Source organism: Mirounga leonina, unplaced genomic scaffold, assembly GCF_011800145.1.
Source record: "Mirounga leonina isolate KUSES-001 unplaced genomic scaffold, KU_Mleo_1.0 Mir_201, whole genome shotgun sequence".
Taxonomy (NCBI): domain Eukaryota; kingdom Metazoa; phylum Chordata; class Mammalia; order Carnivora; family Phocidae; genus Mirounga; species Mirounga leonina.
In genome coordinates, this window is record NW_023270504.1 from 7,866,738 (window position 1) to 7,886,474 (window position 19,737).

The window sequence follows — 19,737 nt, forward strand, 5'->3', positions numbered from 1 at the left end:
TTCTTTCTTTTGGCTGCAGTAGCACTGTAGAGTCTAAAAACCAGTTCTTTTATGGTATTTCTTTGTGACTGTAATTCTTCTGGTCTGTTTCTCCTCAAGTTTTCATCTTATGAGGATTATAACGAAAGCAAACTTCCTCTTCTTTCTTTCAGAATTATCACTTCCTCTTCTTCTTTTTTATTTATTTATTTATTTATTTATTTGAGAGAGAGAGAACACATGAGAGGGGATAGGGTCAGAGGACGAAGCAGACTCCCTGCCGAGCAGGGAGCCCGATGTGGGACTCGATCCAGGGACTTCAGGATCCTGACCTGAGCCGAAGGCAGTCGCTCAACCAACTGAGCCACCCAGGCGCCCTATCACTTCCTCTTCTTAAACCTTCTCCTTCCTCCTCTCTTGGTTTTCTTCTTCATCATAGTCATTATCATTTTCAATATCAGATGGCACCACCATTTTTACCATTGAGAAGGAATTCCTAGGTGCAAATGGTATTCTCCAGGGCCGCGTATAAGAGGATTCTATAGAACTTCTTGAGGCTTTCTTGGCGTTAGCTATTTGCACCCAGGCAGAAGTGTGGTTCTTGCGTCACCATTATGTTCCAGGCAAAATGCTTCTTTGCCATCCATATCTTAGTATAACCCCTGAATTTTCATATCGACCTACATGGCAGACATCAATGAAACAACATCCTTTGGAGTTAGTTTGTTCATTTGTTCCTTCCTTCCTTCCTACCTTCCTTTCTTCCTTCCACAAGAAGAAAGCCTAAATCCATTAACAGTCACTTGCCCTCCTCCCCTCCCCCAGGCCCTGGCAGACATGAATCTATTCTCTCTAAGGATTTGCCTATTCTGGACATTTCGTATATGGGCTTATAGAATATGTGGACTTCTGTGTCTGACTTCTTTCACTTAGCATAATGTTTTCAAAGTTCATGCATATGCTATAGCATGTATCTGTACTTCATTCCTTTTTATGACCAGATAATATTCCATTATGTGCATATACTGCATTTTGTTAATCCATTCATTATTTGATGGGCATTTGGATTGTGTCCACATCTTGGCTTTTATAAATGCTGCTGTGAACATCCATGGACGAGTTTTGGTGTGGAAATATATTTTCATTTTTCTTGGATAGGTACCTAGACTCAGAATTGTTGGTCATATGTTTAACATTCTGACAAACTGCCAGACTTTTCTGAAATGGCCACACCATTTTATGTTCCCCCAGCAATATATGACTGTTACAATTTCTCTGCATTCTCACTAACACTTGTTACTGTCTGTCTCTTTGGTTATAGCTGTCCTAGTTCATTTTACTAATTAGTAATGATGTTGACCATCTTTGCATGTGTTTATTGGCCATTTGACTATCTTCTAGGAGAAATGTCTCTTCAAATCTTTTGCTCAATTTTTAGTTGGGTTGTCCTTATTATTGAGTTGTAAGTGTTCTTTATACCTTATCAGGTATATGACTTACAAATATTTTCTCTCATCCTGTTTTTTTTTAAATAGACACTATTTTTAGGGCAGTTTTAGGTTCAGAGCAAAATTCAGTGGAAAGTACATGTTTCCATATACCCCTGCCACCACACAAGCACGACGTATCAACATTTGACACCAGAGTGGTACATCTGTTACACTGATTAACCTACTTAACATATTATTACCACCCCAAATCTGTAGTTTACATTAGAGTTCACTCTTGGCATTGTACATTCTCTGAATTTTGATAAAAGTAGCCATCATTTGACGTGCATCCAGTATTATAATATCATACACAATAGTCTCACTGCTCTAAAAATCTTATGTGCTCTGTCTTTTCATTCCTTTTCCCCCTCTACTCCCTGGCAACCGTCGATCTTTTTATTGTCTTCACAGTTTTGCCTTTTTTGGAATGTCATATGGTTGGAATCATACAGTAGGTAGCCTTTTCAGACTGGCTTCTTTCACTTGGCAATATACATTTTAAGGTTCTGACGTGTCTTTGTAGCTGGATAGCTCATTTCTTTTTAGCACTGAATAATATTCCATTGTCTGGATGTCCCATAGTTTGTTTATCCATTTGCCTCCTGCAGGACATCTGGTTCCTTCCATGTTTTGGCAATGACAAGTAGAGCTGTTATAGACATCTATTTCCAAGTTTTTGTGTGCATATTTTGGTAAATACTAAGGAGCATGATAGCTGGGTCATATGGTACAGTGTATGTTTTGTGGGAAGCCACCAAACAGTCTTCCAACGTAGCTGTATCATTTTGCATTCCCACCAGCAATGAGTGAGTTTCTGTTGCACCACATCCTTGTCAGCATTTGGAGTCCTCAGTGTTTTGGATTTATTCATTCTAATAGGGGTGTGTGTGTGTGTGTGTGTGTGTGTGTGTGTGTGTGTGGTTAGCTCATTGTTGTGAGTGGCATCTCATTATGTAATTTGCAACTCCCTAATGACATGATGCTGAGCATCTTTTCATATGTTTATTCGCCACCTGTATGTCTTTTTCAGTGAGATGTCTGTTCAGGTCTTTCACCCATTTTTAAATTGGGGAATTTGTTTTATTAATGCTGAAGTTTGAGAGTTCTTTGTATATTTTGGGTAACAGTCCTTTATTAGATAAGTATTTCTGCAAATATTTTCTCCTTGTTTGTCGCTTGTCTTTTCATTCTCTTGACAGTGTCTTTCACAGAGCAGAAGAAACTGGTTTTCATGAAAACCAATTTATTAGCTGTTTCTTTCAGGGGTGGTGCCCTTAGTGTTGTATTTCTCTTGTATACTCCTGTTTTTCTTCTAGAGTATCACATTCATTTCCCTTTCCTTTGCCCTGTTTCTACCTTTCCATTCCCTCTTTCCTTGAGGATCTTCCTCCTAATCCATTTTGAGGGTTGAAATGCAGGAAATAAACAGAACTGTACAAAGACTCTCCAAATTTCAGTAGGGAATAACTAAAATGAAACCAAATGTTTTCAAGACCCAGAAGAATAAATTCCAAATGATAGAATTTCACTTGAGTAGCTACTGTCAGAAATTTATTTGGGAAGAACTCTTAGCTCACAGATGGTCTTTAAAGACCCTTCCCAATCTCAAGATTCAGGAGCCTAATTTTATGTTACCTGAGCAGTCATCTCCCCCAACTCATTTGTCTGACCAGGCTACTCTTATTGGGTTATTTAAAGACATTTAGATTTTCTTTTCTCAGGATATGAGGGTGTTTTTGTCCCTCACAGATTTTGTCTTCAATTCAGACTTCATTCCCTCAACTCAGATCACTGTGAAAATTCGTCTCATGACCCATGAAAATTTTTTCAGAAGCCCTAAGGAAGGTTCTTAGTTGTGAGTTCTTTCCTGCCCTTTGAGGAGTAACTTAGTGAGTGTTGGAGGGCTCAGGCCAGGCCACTGGCTTTGGTTCACTTGGATTAAGGGGTGGCTAGTTGAATTTGGCGTTGAGCATTCACTACCACAAACCACTGCTCCCTTCTCCTTCTTTCCTTCTCCTCCTTCTTTTTTCTCTCCTTTTTCCCTCTCTTCCCCTTTCCTCATCCTTCATCAACTGTAGGTAACTGCACTCATCTCTTTGTCTGAAGGAAATGATAATATTCATCTTCCTGTCTTTCAAATTTTTGTTGTAAGATTAGTGAGAACAGCAATGACTTCGGTATCATGAGAAGCTTTGTGTAAATTGAAAAATATGGTTTGCTTACTGTTTCTGCATTTTTTTCCCTATATCTCTACATTCCCTTATAATATGCTGTAAGTTAGTTAAGTGTGCTTTTTTCCTGATCAATAAGTATAGTTTATACTTACTGATTAGAAACAACTATTGTGGGGGTCAAACTACCTGGGGACAGTTTGCCAGACTTCTGCTTTCATTTAACTCTGAATTTTGGTCTCTGTAGAAGACATATAAGTCAAAGATGTCAGGAGCTACCAGTGCTTCTGGATTATGTGAGGCTTAGCACCTAACAGTTTTGCTCCTGCTTAGGAGCCCTGGGGTTCCTTTGCCCATTCACAGTTCAGTGGTGCTACCAATTTGCACACCATTTTCAGAAGACATCACAATGAAACCGCAAAGGAAATGATATTCCCAATCTTGGGATGGAACTTCAAGTGAATGTTTTGGAATGATTGGGTGTAATATCTCGTTGTCATAGTGGCCATTAAACACCTGCTTGTCGTTGGGGCATGGACTGCTTTCATCTACCTTTCAAACACTCCTTCTCTTCCCTACTTCAATTCAACTTCTTGTGATGGTACAGTGACACTCACTTTCTCTCTCTCTCTACTTCTTTTATTTAAAAATTTCATTTCTGGGAAGCCTGGGTGGCTCAGATGTTGGGTGTCTGCCTTCGGCTCAGGTCATGGTCCCGGGGTCCTGGGATCGAGCCCCGCATCGGGCTCACTGCTTGGCAGGAAGCCTGCTTCTCCTTCTTCCACTCCTCCTGCTTGTGTTCCCACTCTCGCTGTGTCTCTCTCTATCAAATAAATAAATAAAATCTTAAAAAAAAAATTTTCATTTCTTTCAATAAATATGTGTAAGTAATTATATTTATGTATGTAATTACCAATCTTATATTACTTTTGCTGTATCACTTTTTGGTTTCTTGTGCATCATATTCTTCCACAGGGATTGAGACTTGGTTCAAGTAAAAATATATAATTACCAATCTTATGTGGTTGCCAGCTTAAAATGGGGTGTTTCTCTCTCCCAATTATGTTCTGTCTCCCAATTATGTTCTGGGAGTTAGTCAGGAACTCTGAGACACTGCCATGTTGATTCTTGAATTTATGAAATCTAGATGATTCTACACACTATTTCTTCTCTCTGTTTTTTTAAATGTGGCATGATCAAAACTACTATGTAAATAGTTTTAAGTTTTAAGACAAGGTAAGGGAACACAACTATTATGACTGTTAGTGCTTTGATAATTTGCCCAGATCAAGCTGTCCCTCCAGGAGTGTGTGACTTATCACTATTGATAATAATTACCTTCAGGGCTGTCAGGCCTGACCTGCTTTCTCTGGATGATGTGAAACCGACATCTCCACGATCCAATGAAGAAATGATGGACAGATTTAAACCTTATCTCCTGATTAATTGGAGAATTTGATAAGAAACCTGCTAAAAGTAAATAACTTTGTACCTCCTCAATAGAGAGATGGAGATCTTCCAACTTCAAAGAAGAAACGCCAGGCCGGGGAGAAGATTATGTATACTTTAGTGTCAGTCCCACATGGAAATGACATTGCGTCCCTTTTTGAACTGGATGCCACAACTCTTCAGAGAGCTGACTGCCTGGTTCCAAGGTAAAAAAAAAAAAAAAAAAAAAAAAAATATATATATATATATATATATGTACACACACACATAAATATATTGTTTAGCCATATATACAATAAACAATATACAATATACAATAAATAATAAGATTTCTTTGAGTAATTATAATGGTAGGTAAGGAATTAACATATAATGTTAATAGAATTTTTGTGATATCAAAGGAGCAAGCATAAGTAAAGAACCACTGTGTAAAAATCATGCCTCTTTTGTGAGAAGATTCACATAGTTTGTTTTATTCTCATAAATAATTAAAATGTGCAGGATCAAAGAAATTCTGAAAAATTCATAAGAATTATTTATTCTTATTACTTGTAAGGCCTTTGGTTACTAACATGAAAAATGATCTAGGAGCGTTTCTATCAATACTTATATCATTTATTTCTATTATGTCAAATTCCAGCTTTCTTTTATTCATTCATTTATGCATTCATCCATTTGTTCATTTATTTAGTCATTCAGCCAATAAATTTTTATTGAACTTAACAGACATTGCCCTTGGCATTGGGAAGAGAACTGAACAAACTTAAATTCAAATGAGGCTGTAAGGCAATAGACAAACATAAAATAGGAGGCCAGGTAATATAAATGCTTTAAAAAAAAAATTGCAGAGAGAGTTGTATTAGGTATGACTGTTCAGAAACAGCCTCTCTGATTTAGGACATTTGAGAAAAGACCTGAATGTTTTGAGAGATCAAGGCCTCTGCATCAGAAATGTTTCAAGCAGCAGGAACACGAAACAGAAAAATCTTAAAATTTATCAGGTGTGCTGAAGGACCAGCTAGGAAACCAATTGGACCTAAGTGAGTGATGGGTGAGAAAGTCGAACTGGTAATGAGGTAGCCAGGACTTACTGTCAGAGAATGTCTTACATTCTTTTGCTTGGATTCGATTATTTTAATTAAGCTCTTTTTGCCCCGCAACTGTCTATCTCCCAACAGTTGTGCTATGATGCACTATGATGCAGTCTCTAGGTGTTATCGAGGAGTCTTGCCCATATCATTAGATCTAGTGGGATGGTTCTAAATTGTCCTTGATAAGGCGCCTGGGTGGCTCATTCATTAAGCGTGTGCCTTCGGCTCAGGTCATGATCCCAGGGTCCTGGGATCCAGCCCCACATCAGGCTTCTGGCTCAGTGGGGAGCCTGCTTCTCCCTCTCCCACTCCCCCTGCTTGTGTTCCCTCTCTCGCTGTGTCTCTCTCTGTCAAATGAATAAATAAAATCTTTCAAAAAAAATAAATTGTCCTTGATAGAGCATTATTGTACTTGGCCTTGGGAAGATGGCAGTGGTTATACTGAAGGTACGTACAAGATGCAGACACCGTTGTGTAGGTGACTTCCAGGGAGCACTGCTGCATTAGCACTATCAAGAAACTTTGCTTCCCAAGGTGTTACCTGGTTATGCTCGTTCATGGGAAATGCTGCCCAGTCTTGGCTTTATATCAGCCATCGCTCATGCTTTCCTGTTCCACTGTTATAAGCCTATAAAGAGATCCCATCTGAGGGTTTTCCCTGATCCAGGTTGCTGGCCTTCTCTTCTGAGTACTGGAATCTTCATCAATCCTTACTGTAACTTTAATCATTTTAGATTTTAACTCAGTAAAAATGGCGTCCCCCTTGAACTCTAACCAAGAAAGTTTACATAAGAAAATGATAAAAGAATCTCACTAGAGAGTGCACAGACCCATGATAAGTGGTTGATTAAAGGTAAATTTAGTGGCAAATGAGAGGTAAATTAGTGGTAAATTTCTGATTATTTGTACAAGGATTGGTTTGTGCTATTTTATATTTTTGAAATTCAGTTTTTATTGTATCTACCTTTATGAAGGAGCAGAACCATGATGCTGAGTGACTCACTCTTTCCCGGAGGCCCTTGTTTTATTTGGTTCTGTCTTATTGACCTTAATGCTTTTTACCTCATGTTATATGATTTATTTATGCCTTATATTTCCTACCTAACTCTCAGCAACTTGGAGGCACAGAACTTACCACAATGCTTTTGTTTGAACAGATATTTTTACACATATTTGTTAAAGAAATGATGTTAATAAAAGATTCACTAAAATGATAATGTTTGAGTTGGATGAAGTTCTAGCTGTCCTTTCTCGGGTATTTCCTCACAGTTCACATACAGTTGATTCTTGTTTTCCCCAGTACATTGAATTAGCAAATACTGAGCCATTGTTCCTAGAAGAAATACGGGGTTAGGTTCCTGTGAGCCTCTGGTCACAATATTTTCATCAGTCAGTACCACATAACCTTGTGTTATGTGTATTTTTGTTTAAAAACACCTTATTTAATATGTATTGTTGATTCATTAACATCGAACTTACAGCCATCAGCACTATAACTCATGCCTGAATGAAGCTTATCTAACACGAGCATTTTCTCCATAAGGCACATTGCAGCCTTGTCCTTAGGATCACTGGACAGCACTTCAGCCCTGTGCTTGGGACTGTTTTAAGCAGCAAGCTCATCAGCAAAAAGCACAGAAATGTGGAGAAACATGGTACTAACTAGACCATGAAAAGGACGCTTGTTTATAGTATAAGCAGAAACGAGAAGGCAGAGCATTGCCTTGTTCAGCCTCACTGGGAATGTGCACAGTGGGGACTCAAATTTTTTGCCACTCTGTCCATGTCCGAGAAGATTGCAAAAATGCCCTGTTGATTTTGGGGTTACAAATCCATTTTAGTGAATAGGTGAATTCACAAGTACAGAATTGGCAAATAATGAAAATTGGCTGTACATACTTTTACATGCAGATGATTAAGCCGCAGAAGGGCCTATGATCAGACTCAGTGTTAGCTGAGGTGGCTACTCAGTCAGTGGTTCTCACATCGGCATTGCCTGGAGAGGCTGCTGAAAGACTCACTGTTGGCCCTACCTTCAGAGTTTCTGATTCAGAGAACTGGGATGAAGCCTCAGAATTTGCATTTCTTTTTTTTTTTTTTAAGATTTATTTATTTACTCCAGAGAGAGAGAGAGAGCATCTGAGAGAGCAGGGGAACAGAAGGGGTAGAGAGAGAGAAACCCAAGCAGACTCCATGCCAAAGCATGAAGCCTAACACAGGGCTGGATCTCATGACCTTGAGATCACGACCTCAGCCAAAACCAAGAGTTGGTACTTAACTGACTGTGCCACCCAGGCGCCCTGAATCTGCATTTCTAATAAGTTCCCAGGTGATGCTGATCCTGCTGGGCTGGGACCACACTTTGAGAACTACCGGTCTAGGTAATAATACCACATGCTTTGAAATAGTCTTTGACTCAGAACTTTTTCTTAAACTAGACTGATCTATACTTGAGTCAATTACTAGTCTGAAATACATTCATATCATTTATGAAACTGTTAAGATATGTTAATATGTAAGTGTGCTAATTTTTTATAATCTGTTTTTTTGTATTTTGCTTTTAGGAACTCATATGTCCGGTTGAGGCATTTATGTACCAACACATGGGTAACAAGTACTAGTATCCCCATAGACACAGATGAAGAGAGACCTGTTATGTTGAAGGTAAATGTTCTTGAGTGGTTTAATTTTTAGCCATATGTTGTGTGATTAGGATCAGGGGGTGATTGACATGGTGCTTACAATCCATCTTTACCAATATTAGAGATTGTTGCAATTAATTTCATCACGTATTCCTTCTGCCAGTTGCTTAGGTTGCTGAACTAAGTGGCTTGGCTGCTGGAAGGCTGTGATTCTGGAGGATGCAGCACACATACCCAAGTCATAGGAGCAGCATGTAGAGGGGCACCTGGGTGGCTCAGTTGGTTAAGCGACTGCCTTCGGCTCAGGTCATGATCCTGGAGTCCCAGGATCGAGTCCCGCATCGGGCTCCCTGCTCGGCAGGGGGTCTGCTTCCCCCTCTGACCCTCCTCCCTCTCATGCTCTCTGTCTCTCATTCTCTCTCTCTCTCAAATAAATAAATAAAATCTTTAAAAAAAAAAAGGAGCAGCATGTAGAAGGGGGGGAAGATTTCAGGAGTACATTCTCTCTACTCTGTTGACACTGAAGCAAAGGGCAAGTGTGAGAGGATATGGTTCTAGGTGGGCTTTGGGAACAAGGCAGGAAATGGGTGTAGAAAATCTGTGTATCCCTACAGTCTTTCATAGTGGAAGATGCATGTGGGAATTATTGTGTGTGGATGAGCTATTCCTGTCTTATACAACTGATCTGAATGGAAAAAACACATTGCAGATTGGAACTTGCCAAACAAAAGAAGATAAAGAAGCATTTGCCATTGTGTCTGTCCCGTTGTCTGAAGTCCGAGACTTAGACTTTGCCAATGATGCAAATAAAGTGCTGGCGACCACAGTTAAAAAGCTGGAAAATGGTACAATAACTCAGAATGAAAGGAGGTTAGTAACTTTTTAAATGGCTCTTAAATCATCAAGAGTCAGTTGTCAACTCTTGTGGTAAACCTCAAGTGAATGAATGACTCTAAGGGAATATTTAGAATGGTCTCCATAGCAGTACACCTGCTTCCGAATGAGCGGATCATGGTGAGTGAATGAAAATGGTGACATTAAAATCTGGTGGAATATTCACTTTTTCCATTTTAGCTTGGCTTGAAGACAGTTGTTTTTTTACTCGCCAATCTTTCCTTTTAAATGTTTCATAAATGACTTGCACTTCATTTAATATTTGGATTTAAGAGTTATAAAAGTCCTAAAAGAAGTTTTATGTTTTTGTATTCTTATTTATTCAAGACACATTGTCTGCTCCTGTACCACAAAATAAATATACTAGAAAACAATCTGCAAGGTATAGCACCCTGCCCTTATAACTCTCACAGAGAAACTGGATCCTCGATTCTTCAACTTTGGTTCTAGAGATAGTTGAGAAAGAGAATGCTACTGAGAGCTGTCAATTATATCATTCCTACTTTGTGTTGGTACTGTAAATATATTTTATCTACTCCTTCAAATAGTCCTGAGATGAACATTATTCTCATTTTATGTAAGTGGGGGATTTGATCATGTGTGGTTTTAAAGCCTACATGTTTTCAGTGCACCAGAACACAAGCACTCTCTATATTTCCCTACTTGATGGTCTGCCACATACCTTTACATTTGAACAAGAAAAAGCTATTTGCCAATTTCCCAGGCATTCCTACATTGGAACTCTCATCACAGCTGGGGAGATGATAACTGGTATAAACACTTTGGAAAATAGTTTGACAGTAACTTGCAAAGTTAAAGCAATCACTCCTCATATAAGCAGAAGCATGCAATGCATGTTCTGGGACTAGCTCATTTCACATAGTGTAATGTCTTCTAGGTTCACCCATGTTGTCGCATGTGACAGGATTTCCTTCTTTTTTAAAGCTGAATAACATTCCGATGTATATGTGGGAAGGGGGGAATGAAGAGTTCTTGTTTAATAGGTATAAACTTTCATTTATACAAGGTAATCTGTTGTACGGCATTGTACCTGTAATTAACAATACTGTATTGTGCGCTTAAACATTTGTTAAGAGGGTAGATATCATAAGCGTTCTTACCACACACACACGCACACATACACACACTCCGTGACTCACCAATTCTTCTCCTAGGCTGCACGTTTTTGAACATCTGTCCAAAAGAAGCCCCTACATGTATGCACCAGGACACATGTTTAAGAATGTTCAGCCTTATTATCAACAACCCCATACTTAAAAATACATCCAATGTTCATCACCAGTTGAATAGGTGAATACAATTTTGGTAAGTTCATGTGATGGACTATAGTATAGCAATGACAATAAATGAACTACATCTATGTGTAACAACATGGATAAATCCAGTAAAATTCAGATTGAGCAAGAATTAGACATGGTTACATGCACTGTGATACTATTTGTACAATTCAAAAGCGAGCAAAATCAAATTCTATTTCTTTGGAGTGCTTAACTGCACTCCAAAGAAATAGAATGGCAGAACTCTAAAGAAATGCAAGAAAATAATTGTCACAAAAATCAGGATGGTGTTCCCCTTAGAGGGAAAAGATTCAAGGAGGCTTCTGCTGTGTTCCATTTCCTGCTCTGGGTGGTGGCTTTATGGGGTCCCCTTAGAAGTATTCCACAACTAAACATTTATGTTTTATGAACTTTTAGATGTATCTTATAATACAAAGGAACAAAAATGCAACTTGCCTTTTCCCACCCCTATCTGTAGAAAAACATCACAAATAGGCAAACAAATGGAATAGCTGTTTCTCAGCTTACTTTCTGTTCTTACCTCTGTTTTGCCCCTCACAAACGTGAATTTGAAAATAATTATTGTATATTCAATTGTACCCCAAACCTTGTTGGAGAAAATAAATGAAGGCCAGAAGCTGAAACAACAGCCCTGCTCTTCTGGACTATAGACAATTAGATATCTGAGCTGGATCACAACGTGTGATGGAATCCAATGTGCAAATAGCACTTTTTATCTGCCTGTTATTTGTCAATGCTTCCTTTGGATGAATCCATTTCTTCGTCTCTGTCACTCACATATGCACAGAAATTTACTCAGCCTCACTTAAAAACTCTCCCTTGCTAATAGTAAGGTGTTTCTTGAAGAAAAGGACAAGTGAAGAGCAGATACGAGCCCTCCCCCGTTGCTGGTTGTAACCCCGAGCAAGTTGTTTGTCACTTTCTGCCAGAGAGAATCTTGACCCTCTCATGATTCTTAAAGGATGGTGTGCTGGACCCAGGGCTGACCAGGGTTCATGCATTTTTGTTTCTCCTGTTTCTTTCCCCATGTTTTAGAGTGAGAAACATCAAAGTGAAGAGAAATATGCCTGAGAAATACGAAGTTGCAATTATTGATCTTCATTTAGTAATTTTAGGAAAGTCATCTCCCATCAAAATTCATTCAAAGCTGCCTGTCAGTACAGTGGAACTTATTGGCATACTTGAATGCATTTACGTTATTTTCTCTGTTTTAGAATTCAGTATAAAATTCTTTCTGAAAATACCTCACAACTGTGACTTTTTTCTCCTCTGGAGAATGAGGTTATTATTAGATCTTCTTTTACTCAAAACCAGAAAGAATGAGACAAGGTCAGAGGGAAGGCGTTAGAATATTGCAGATCTAGCTCAAAATGTCTGTGTTGTTTGAATTCTCTCTCCTGGCTCCCCCTCTGCTCGCCCCAGGAATGGCCTCTGGAGGCGCAAGCTCCTATGCTATGCTCCAAGATCCTCAACCTCAGATATTTTTCAGTGGAATTTTCTGATCTTACCGTGCATAGTTGCACCAACAAAATAGAGAGTGTTGGGAACATATTAGGGGATGGGAGAGGAGGTAGAATGAATGGGGGTTAACTGCTGTTCAGAGCTGGAAGAAGTGATGCATGCAATCATAAACCAGATTTTCTGCACCATGTTTTACCTCTGAGGGTCCAGAGAAAGATGTGGGCTTCCTCAGCAGCATTTATAGTTCAGAGCTGTAATTAATTCATGTTTCATGAACTCCTGGTATATGCCAGGCACGGGGACATGCAGCATGCACACACACTCATAATGAGGTAGTGAACAGCACAGACTATGGCCATGTTTTTATGCAGTTTACTGGTTTGAGGTTGGTTCTAATTCCTTGAGATAGAAACTCAGGATCTAGAATAGTGGTCATCTCACATGGAATCACCAGTTTGTTCATTTATTTTTTTCAGATCAGATATACTTGTAATTCAAAGTTAATATCTTCCTTAGCAACGTCATTTTTCCTTAAATTTTATTTGCCTGGTAGTACTATTGCTACAGTAGCTATCTTTTGTTGAGTATTTGTCTAAAGCCTCTTTTCGAATATCAGCTTATTTCAGATTTCCTGGTCATTTTGTTTTAGTAATGTCTCTCGTGAGCGGCAGAGAGCTAGATTTTATTTTTATTTTTTTATTCTTTTTAAATTTTTTTTTTAAAAGGTTTTATTTATTTATTTGACAGAGAGAGAGAGAGAGGGAACACAAGCAGGGGGGGTGGGATAGGGAGAAGCAGGCTTCCTGCAGATCAGGAAGCCCGATGCGGGGCTCGATCCCAGGACCCTGGATCATGACCGGAGCCAAAGGCCGATGCTTAACAACTGAGCCATCCAGGTGCCCCATATTTTTAAATTTTTTTAAAGATTTATTTATTTATTTGAGAGAGAGAGAGAAAGAGAGGAAGTGAGTGCACGGTGGGGGAAAGGGCAGAGGAAAATGGAGAGAGAGAGAGAATCTCAAGCAGACTCCCCGCTGAGCACAGAGCCTAATGTGGGGCTCCATCTTATGACCCTGAGATGATGACCTAAGCTGAATTCAAGAGTTGGATGCTCAATTGACCGAGCCCCCCAGGCACCCCCAGAGAGCTAGATTTTAAAAATCTAATCTGATCCCTTTCTTTTCTCCTTCTAGGTGGGCAGTTTGTTCTTTCAGTCCTCAGATTGATTTCTTGGGTCTTCAGAATGATTTGGTACTGATCTAGATGTGTTCAAGGGATAAGACAAGCATAGGGTCCCCCTACTACTCCACCATTTTAACTCCTCACCTAATTTGATCCCTTTCATCTGGAGCCCCCATCTTCCAGTAATTCTCCAAAAAGACCAACACAAAGGGAAAGAGGAGGGGTACCTGCTATATTCTCTAGCCTTTTAGAGAACACAGAGTGCTTCCTTTGGCCACGTACATGCAAATCTACAAGAAAGGTGATATTGTGAACATCAAGGGAATGGGCACTGTTCAAAAAGAAACGCCCACACATGTTACCGTGGCAAAACTGCAAGAGTCTACAACGTTACCCAGCATGCTATTGGCATTGTTGTAGACAAACAAGGGCAAGACTCTTGCCAAGAGGATTAATGCATATTAAGCACTCAAGTAGAGATAGCTTCCTGCACAGTGTGAAGGAAAATGATCAGAAAAAGAAGGAAGCAGAAGAGAAAGGTTCTTGGGTTCAACTGAAGCTCCAGGCTGTTCTGCCCAGAGAAACACCCTTTGTGAGAACCAATGGAAGGGAGCCTGAGCTGCTGGAACCCATTTCCTATGAATTCACGGCATGATAAGTATAAAAAAATAGAAGGCTTGAGGACAATAAGTAAATAAAAAAATAAAAAATCTAATCTGATAGCCTTTAAATTATTTTGCATTTAAGAAATAATGTGTTTAGGGGAGCCTGTGTGGCTCAGTCGGTTAAGCGTCTGCCTTCGGCTCAGGTCATGATCTCAGGGTCCTGGGATCGAGCCCCAAGTCTGCCTCCCTACTCAGCGGGGAGTCTGCTTCTCCCTCCCCCTTCCCCTTGCTCCTTCTCTCTCTGGCTTACTCTTTCTCTCTCTCTCTCTCAAATAAATAAATAAATAAATAAATAAATAAATAAATAAAATCTTTCTCTTTAAAAGAAATAATGTGTTTGTATTTAGTCTAATTTTTTTCTTTAGTATAGCTTTTTTTCTTTTCCCTCTACTTTCTTGCTTTCTGTTAGATTGATAAAGTTTATATTTTCTCTCCATTTTTCCTTTTCCTCTACTGGTTTAAAAGCTTTAGGTCATGTTGCTAATCTTTAGCAATTGCCTTTAAGTTCTTGTCATACATTTTAACTGCATAACTGCATATTCTTTCCTATAAAATTTGAAGCTATTAGATATTTATTTCTTCTGCTCATGAGAGAAAAGCACCTTCTGCTCATGGGAGAAAATGCACTGATACTGTCTCATCTTCCTTGGAATATTTGTCTAGAACCATAGTTCTGTGTTATTTTTTTTCATTTAAAATTTTTATTTTATAATAGTTGATATCTACAAAGGAGTATATGTATCCTATAAATTATGATATATTATCTTTTTAAAATTTTTATTTCTAATAATTATTTTTACTATGAATTGTATTTCTTGATTCTCTTCTGCTTGCTATCTTCTGCTTGCTTTTATTTCTTGCTTCTCATTTCTTCTTTCTGGGTTCATTTTTCTTTTTGTTGAAATTTATTTAAAGTCATTCAGTAGGGTCTATGGGTTATAAATCTTCTGAATTTTTAAATATATGAAAATATATTTATTTTACTGCCACTCTTAAGTGCTACTTTAACTACATATAGAATGTTAGCTTGACAGTTATTTTCCTTTAGGATTTTAAAGTTATAATGTAATTATTTTCAGACATTTTGTATTCATTAAGAAGTCTTTTGCTGATAGACTTTTTACTTTTTTGACCTTTTTTCTTTGCTTTTTGTTAATTTTGTACATTTTTTCTTTGTGTTTGATGCCCTGAAGTTTTACTCCGGTGTGTTTACAAGGAAATTTTTAATGCATTTTTTAAAAAATTGAGGTATGGTTGGCATACAACATTATATTAGTTTCAGGTGTACAACATAATTATTTGATATTTGTGTATATCATGAATGATCACCGCATTAAGTCTAGTTAACATCTGTCACCGTACAGACTTAGGGAAATTTTTTTTCTTGTGATGACAGCTTTAAAGATTTACTCTCATAGCAACTTCCAGATATATCATACAGTATTATTAACTATTGCTGCTATCTGTACATTACACCCACAGGACATTTTTTTATAACTGGAAGTTTGTACCTTTTGACTTTCTTCACCCATTGCACTCGCTCCCTACCCTTCACCTCTGGCAACCACCAATCTGTTCTCTGTATCTATGAGTTCATTAAAAAAAAATTTTTTTTAACATAAGGAAGTTTAATTTTTTTTCCACCTGACTTTTAGGTATGCTTTTACTCTGTATACTTATATCTTTCTTTAATTCTGAAAAATTTTCAGCCATTTCCTTTCAAATGCTACCTCTTTATCTTTTCCCTCTTTGCTCTCTCTCTTAGAACTCCTATTAAATGTATGTTGGACCCTCTTAATTCATCCTCCTAATCCCTTAACTTTCTTTTTATAATTTTCCTTTTTAAATCTCTCTGTGCTCCTTTCTGGATTGACTTTTTTGATACTGTCTTACAAATCACTAATTTTTCTCAGAATGCGTGAAGAATAGTTTACCTCCATGAATTAGATTTTTATTTAAATGATTATAATTTTATTTCTCAGGTTTCTCTTGGTTCTTTTGTGTATCCACCTGTTCATTTGTATCTGCCTTTTTAAGATATGTTTGTCTTTTTTGTATATAAATACAAACTTTCTTTATCTCTTTGGTGATTGAAACAGCTTATTTAAAAGTTATTTTGAAATTGTTCTGTTACTTGCATTTTGTTGGTAATGAATTGGCCTCTTGATATTTTTTTTTTAAGATTTTGTTTATTTATTTGACAGAGAGATAGAGAGAGAGCACAAGTAGGCAGAGAGGCAGGCAGAGGGAGAGGGAGAAGCAGGCTCTCCGCTGAGCAGGGGGCCCGATGTGGGGCTCAATCCCTGGACCCTGGGATCATGACCTGAGCCAAAGGCAGCTGCTTAACCAACTGAGCCACTCAGGCACCCCTCTTGATTTTTTTTAAAAAGATTTATTTATTTATTTGAGAGAGAGAGCCCACAAGAGAGCACAAGTTGGGAGAGGGGCCGAGGAAGAGAATCTTCAAGCAGACTCCCCACTGAGCACAGAGCCCAACACGGGGCTCGGTCCATAACCCATGAGATCATGACCTGAGCCAAAATCATGAGTCGGACACTTAACTGACTGAACCACCCAGGCACCCTGGCCTCTTGATTTTTACATATGATGGGTCTGGCTTCACGTCCATTTTCATCATGTGCTTTGGAATTTGAATATGAAGGCTCTTCTTAGGTGGGTGGTTTTTGCTTTTCCTTTCTCTACATTTGCTTATCTCCTCTATCAGTTTCGTGGTTGCCTCCACTTGGCACGTCTCAGCTAGTTCAAAGCCAGATCTGAAATTGAGGACTAAGAGTCCACGTCTTATGGTAATTTGATGCTCAGCAGGTGGTGAGGTCCAGTCCTGTCTTGAGTTTTCTCTCTTCCTCCTACCATCGCATAGCCAGAGCTGAAAAGAGGCCACCAAGGTTTTAAGGTTCTTTTAAGAGGTGGAAAATCCCTGCTTTAGTATCTGCTTTTATATCTTCAGCTTAGTTCCCTACCATGTGCTTTCAGTCCCAGTTATCTTACAAGGATTGAACAGTATCCTTGCTTATCGCCATGTTTTTCTTATTTTGTTCCTAATCCACAAAGCGTCTTATTTTCTTAGGTATATCTTTTAAAAAATGTATTTTATTTGTCATTGCTGCATATGACAAAGTCTCACAAAAAGGTTTTAGTACAAGCAAATTAATAAGATTGAGTGAATTAGTAGGACCAAACCACTTCTGAGTATAGAAGTGGAGTTTGATCTAAACTGAAAAAACCCAGTTGCTTTGCCACAGATGGGGTGCTTGAGGTGAAAAGCGGGGGGGAAAGGGTTTCAACAGTTTCAGAGGTTAAGAGACAAGACTGGTTTTCTTGCCTTCCATTGCCCAATCAGAGGAGCCAGGTGGTGTAAGCAGGGCTAATGTATAGTGATCCTCCATTAAGACTGTTAATTGTCTTGATCATCATTCCAGTAACTGTCCCCCATTTCAGGGCATTTGGAAGACTTTGAAGCAGAGTGATTTGTAGTTGTCCCACAGTTGTGCTTTCTTAGATGTCTAATCATCGGAACACACTTAACTTGAAACAGGAGAAAGAGAATATTAATAATTTTAAAAGAAAATACATATATTTATGGACTTAGAGACTGGACTTAGAGACTGAACAGATAGCAACTGAAGTTCAACTTCATTTCAATTGGTTGAAGAAACCTGAGCTCAAAATAATTTTTATTTTTAGGAATACCAGAATGACTTGGAAGATATTAAGTCACAATTTCAAAAGAAATTCACACCACATTTCAATGCACATGAATCATAGTTGACATTTCTGTGGTTGCCCCGAAAGGTTATGTGAGTGAATCCTACACAGGCACATTTTCAAAAAGACACAGATTGGGTTAAAATTTAAAATAGGTACCCCAAGAAAACATAGAATCTCTGGAATGTTGGAGTGGAATTTATGATTCCTGGAAATAGGCTGAAATTTGGCTGTAGGTGGCTAAATTCTGGATTAGGGCTTGTCCACTTGGTTCCAAGAAAGTTACATTCTCCTTTAGGAGGTAAATCTGGAGACATATCCTCCATGTAATGTGCTTCTCTTCTCTCCATGCTGCCAATAAGCCAAATCAAAAGCTGTGAAAAAAAAAAAAGTGCTCAAGAAGGTGTGTAGATGAGAAAGTGATTTATTTCCAGGTCAGTCTCTGTTTCATGAAGCTACCAAACTTTAAAAAGAATGTCACTTTTTTTTCCCTTTGTTATGGAACCCAGAGATTGTAAAAAGAAAAAAGTTTTTGTTGCATTTTTGATGCTGGCACGAGGTTTTTGTCCACTTTTTTTCATGTATCTGTGTATAAAAAATTCTGTCCATTGTTTACTGTGAAATTAAGTATTACATTTTGAGGTAAACAAAAGAATTTGTATTGCTTGATAAACTATTAGCTTGTAAATTTAAAAGGTTTCTTTTCCTCAATTAACTTAATGGACCAATAAACCTATGAAAGATGCTTTCTTTAAAAAAAAAAAAAATCTGGAGACAGATCAAAATGTTCCCTAACTGAATACATTCTACACTTTTCTGGATATGTTGAATCTCTTATAGTGTAATATTCTTATTGATGTGATCATGATTGATTGTGCTAATAATAGTGAATGATTGTGCTGAGCTATATGGATACATATATGTATACATATTTGCTGGACAAAATTTTTCAAAAAATTAAAACAAATTTAAAAATTCATATAGAACATGATAAAGAGCAGACAGGAAGGAGGAAGAAGGTAGCTAAGGGAGGAAGGGTTTTCAAGATACTTCAGGTTCTAAATGCCACTGAAGTTCAAGTAATAGTTAAAATAATAACTAAAATGTAGAGTTAAAGGTGAATGTGTGTATGATTTTTGAATGCTATTTTTATAGATCAGGTAATAGTTCAAGAACAGTTCATTTTTTTATTATTTAAAACAATTCTTTAAGATTTTATTTATTGGGGCTCCTGGGTGACTCATTCGGTTAAGCATCTGCCTTTGGCTTGGGTCATGATCCCAGGGTCCTCGGATCCAGCCCCATGTCGGGCTCCTTGCTCAGTGGGGAGCCTGCTTCTCCCCTGCCTGCTGTCCCCCCTGCTTGTGCTTGCTCTCTCCCTCTCTCTCTCTGTCTGTGTCAAATAAATAAATAAAATTTTTTTTTAAAGATTTTTATTTATTTGACAGAGAGCGAGCACAAGCAGGAAGAGTGGCAGGCAGAGGGAGAAGCAGGCTTCCCGCTGAGCAAGGAGCCCCATGAGGGACTCGATCCCAGGACCCTGGGATCATGATCCGAGCCGAAGGCAGTCGCTTAACCTTAACCAAACTGAGCCACACAGGCGTCCCTAGCTTAAGAATAGTTTAGAGCAGCTGATTGCTTGCGCTGAATCTGCTCACAGATAATTTA

The 19,737-nt window shown here is 38.3% G+C and overlaps 1 protein-coding gene across 9 annotated transcripts in view; it reads left to right on the forward strand.

Moving 5' to 3' along the window:
* ITPR2 (inositol 1,4,5-trisphosphate receptor type 2) overlaps positions 1-19,737 on the forward strand; it is a 497,457-nt gene that overhangs the window by 133,153 nt on the left and 344,567 nt on the right. For all 9 annotated transcript variants that reach the window (XM_035028030.1, XM_035028031.1, XM_035028032.1 and 6 more), the window contains 3 exons: positions 5,144-5,295; positions 8,745-8,844; positions 9,532-9,692. In XM_035028030.1, the coding sequence (XP_034883921.1) occupies positions 5,144-5,295; positions 8,745-8,844; positions 9,532-9,692 (413 nt within the window). The remainder of the gene's footprint in view (positions 1-5,143; positions 5,296-8,744; positions 8,845-9,531; positions 9,693-19,737) is intronic.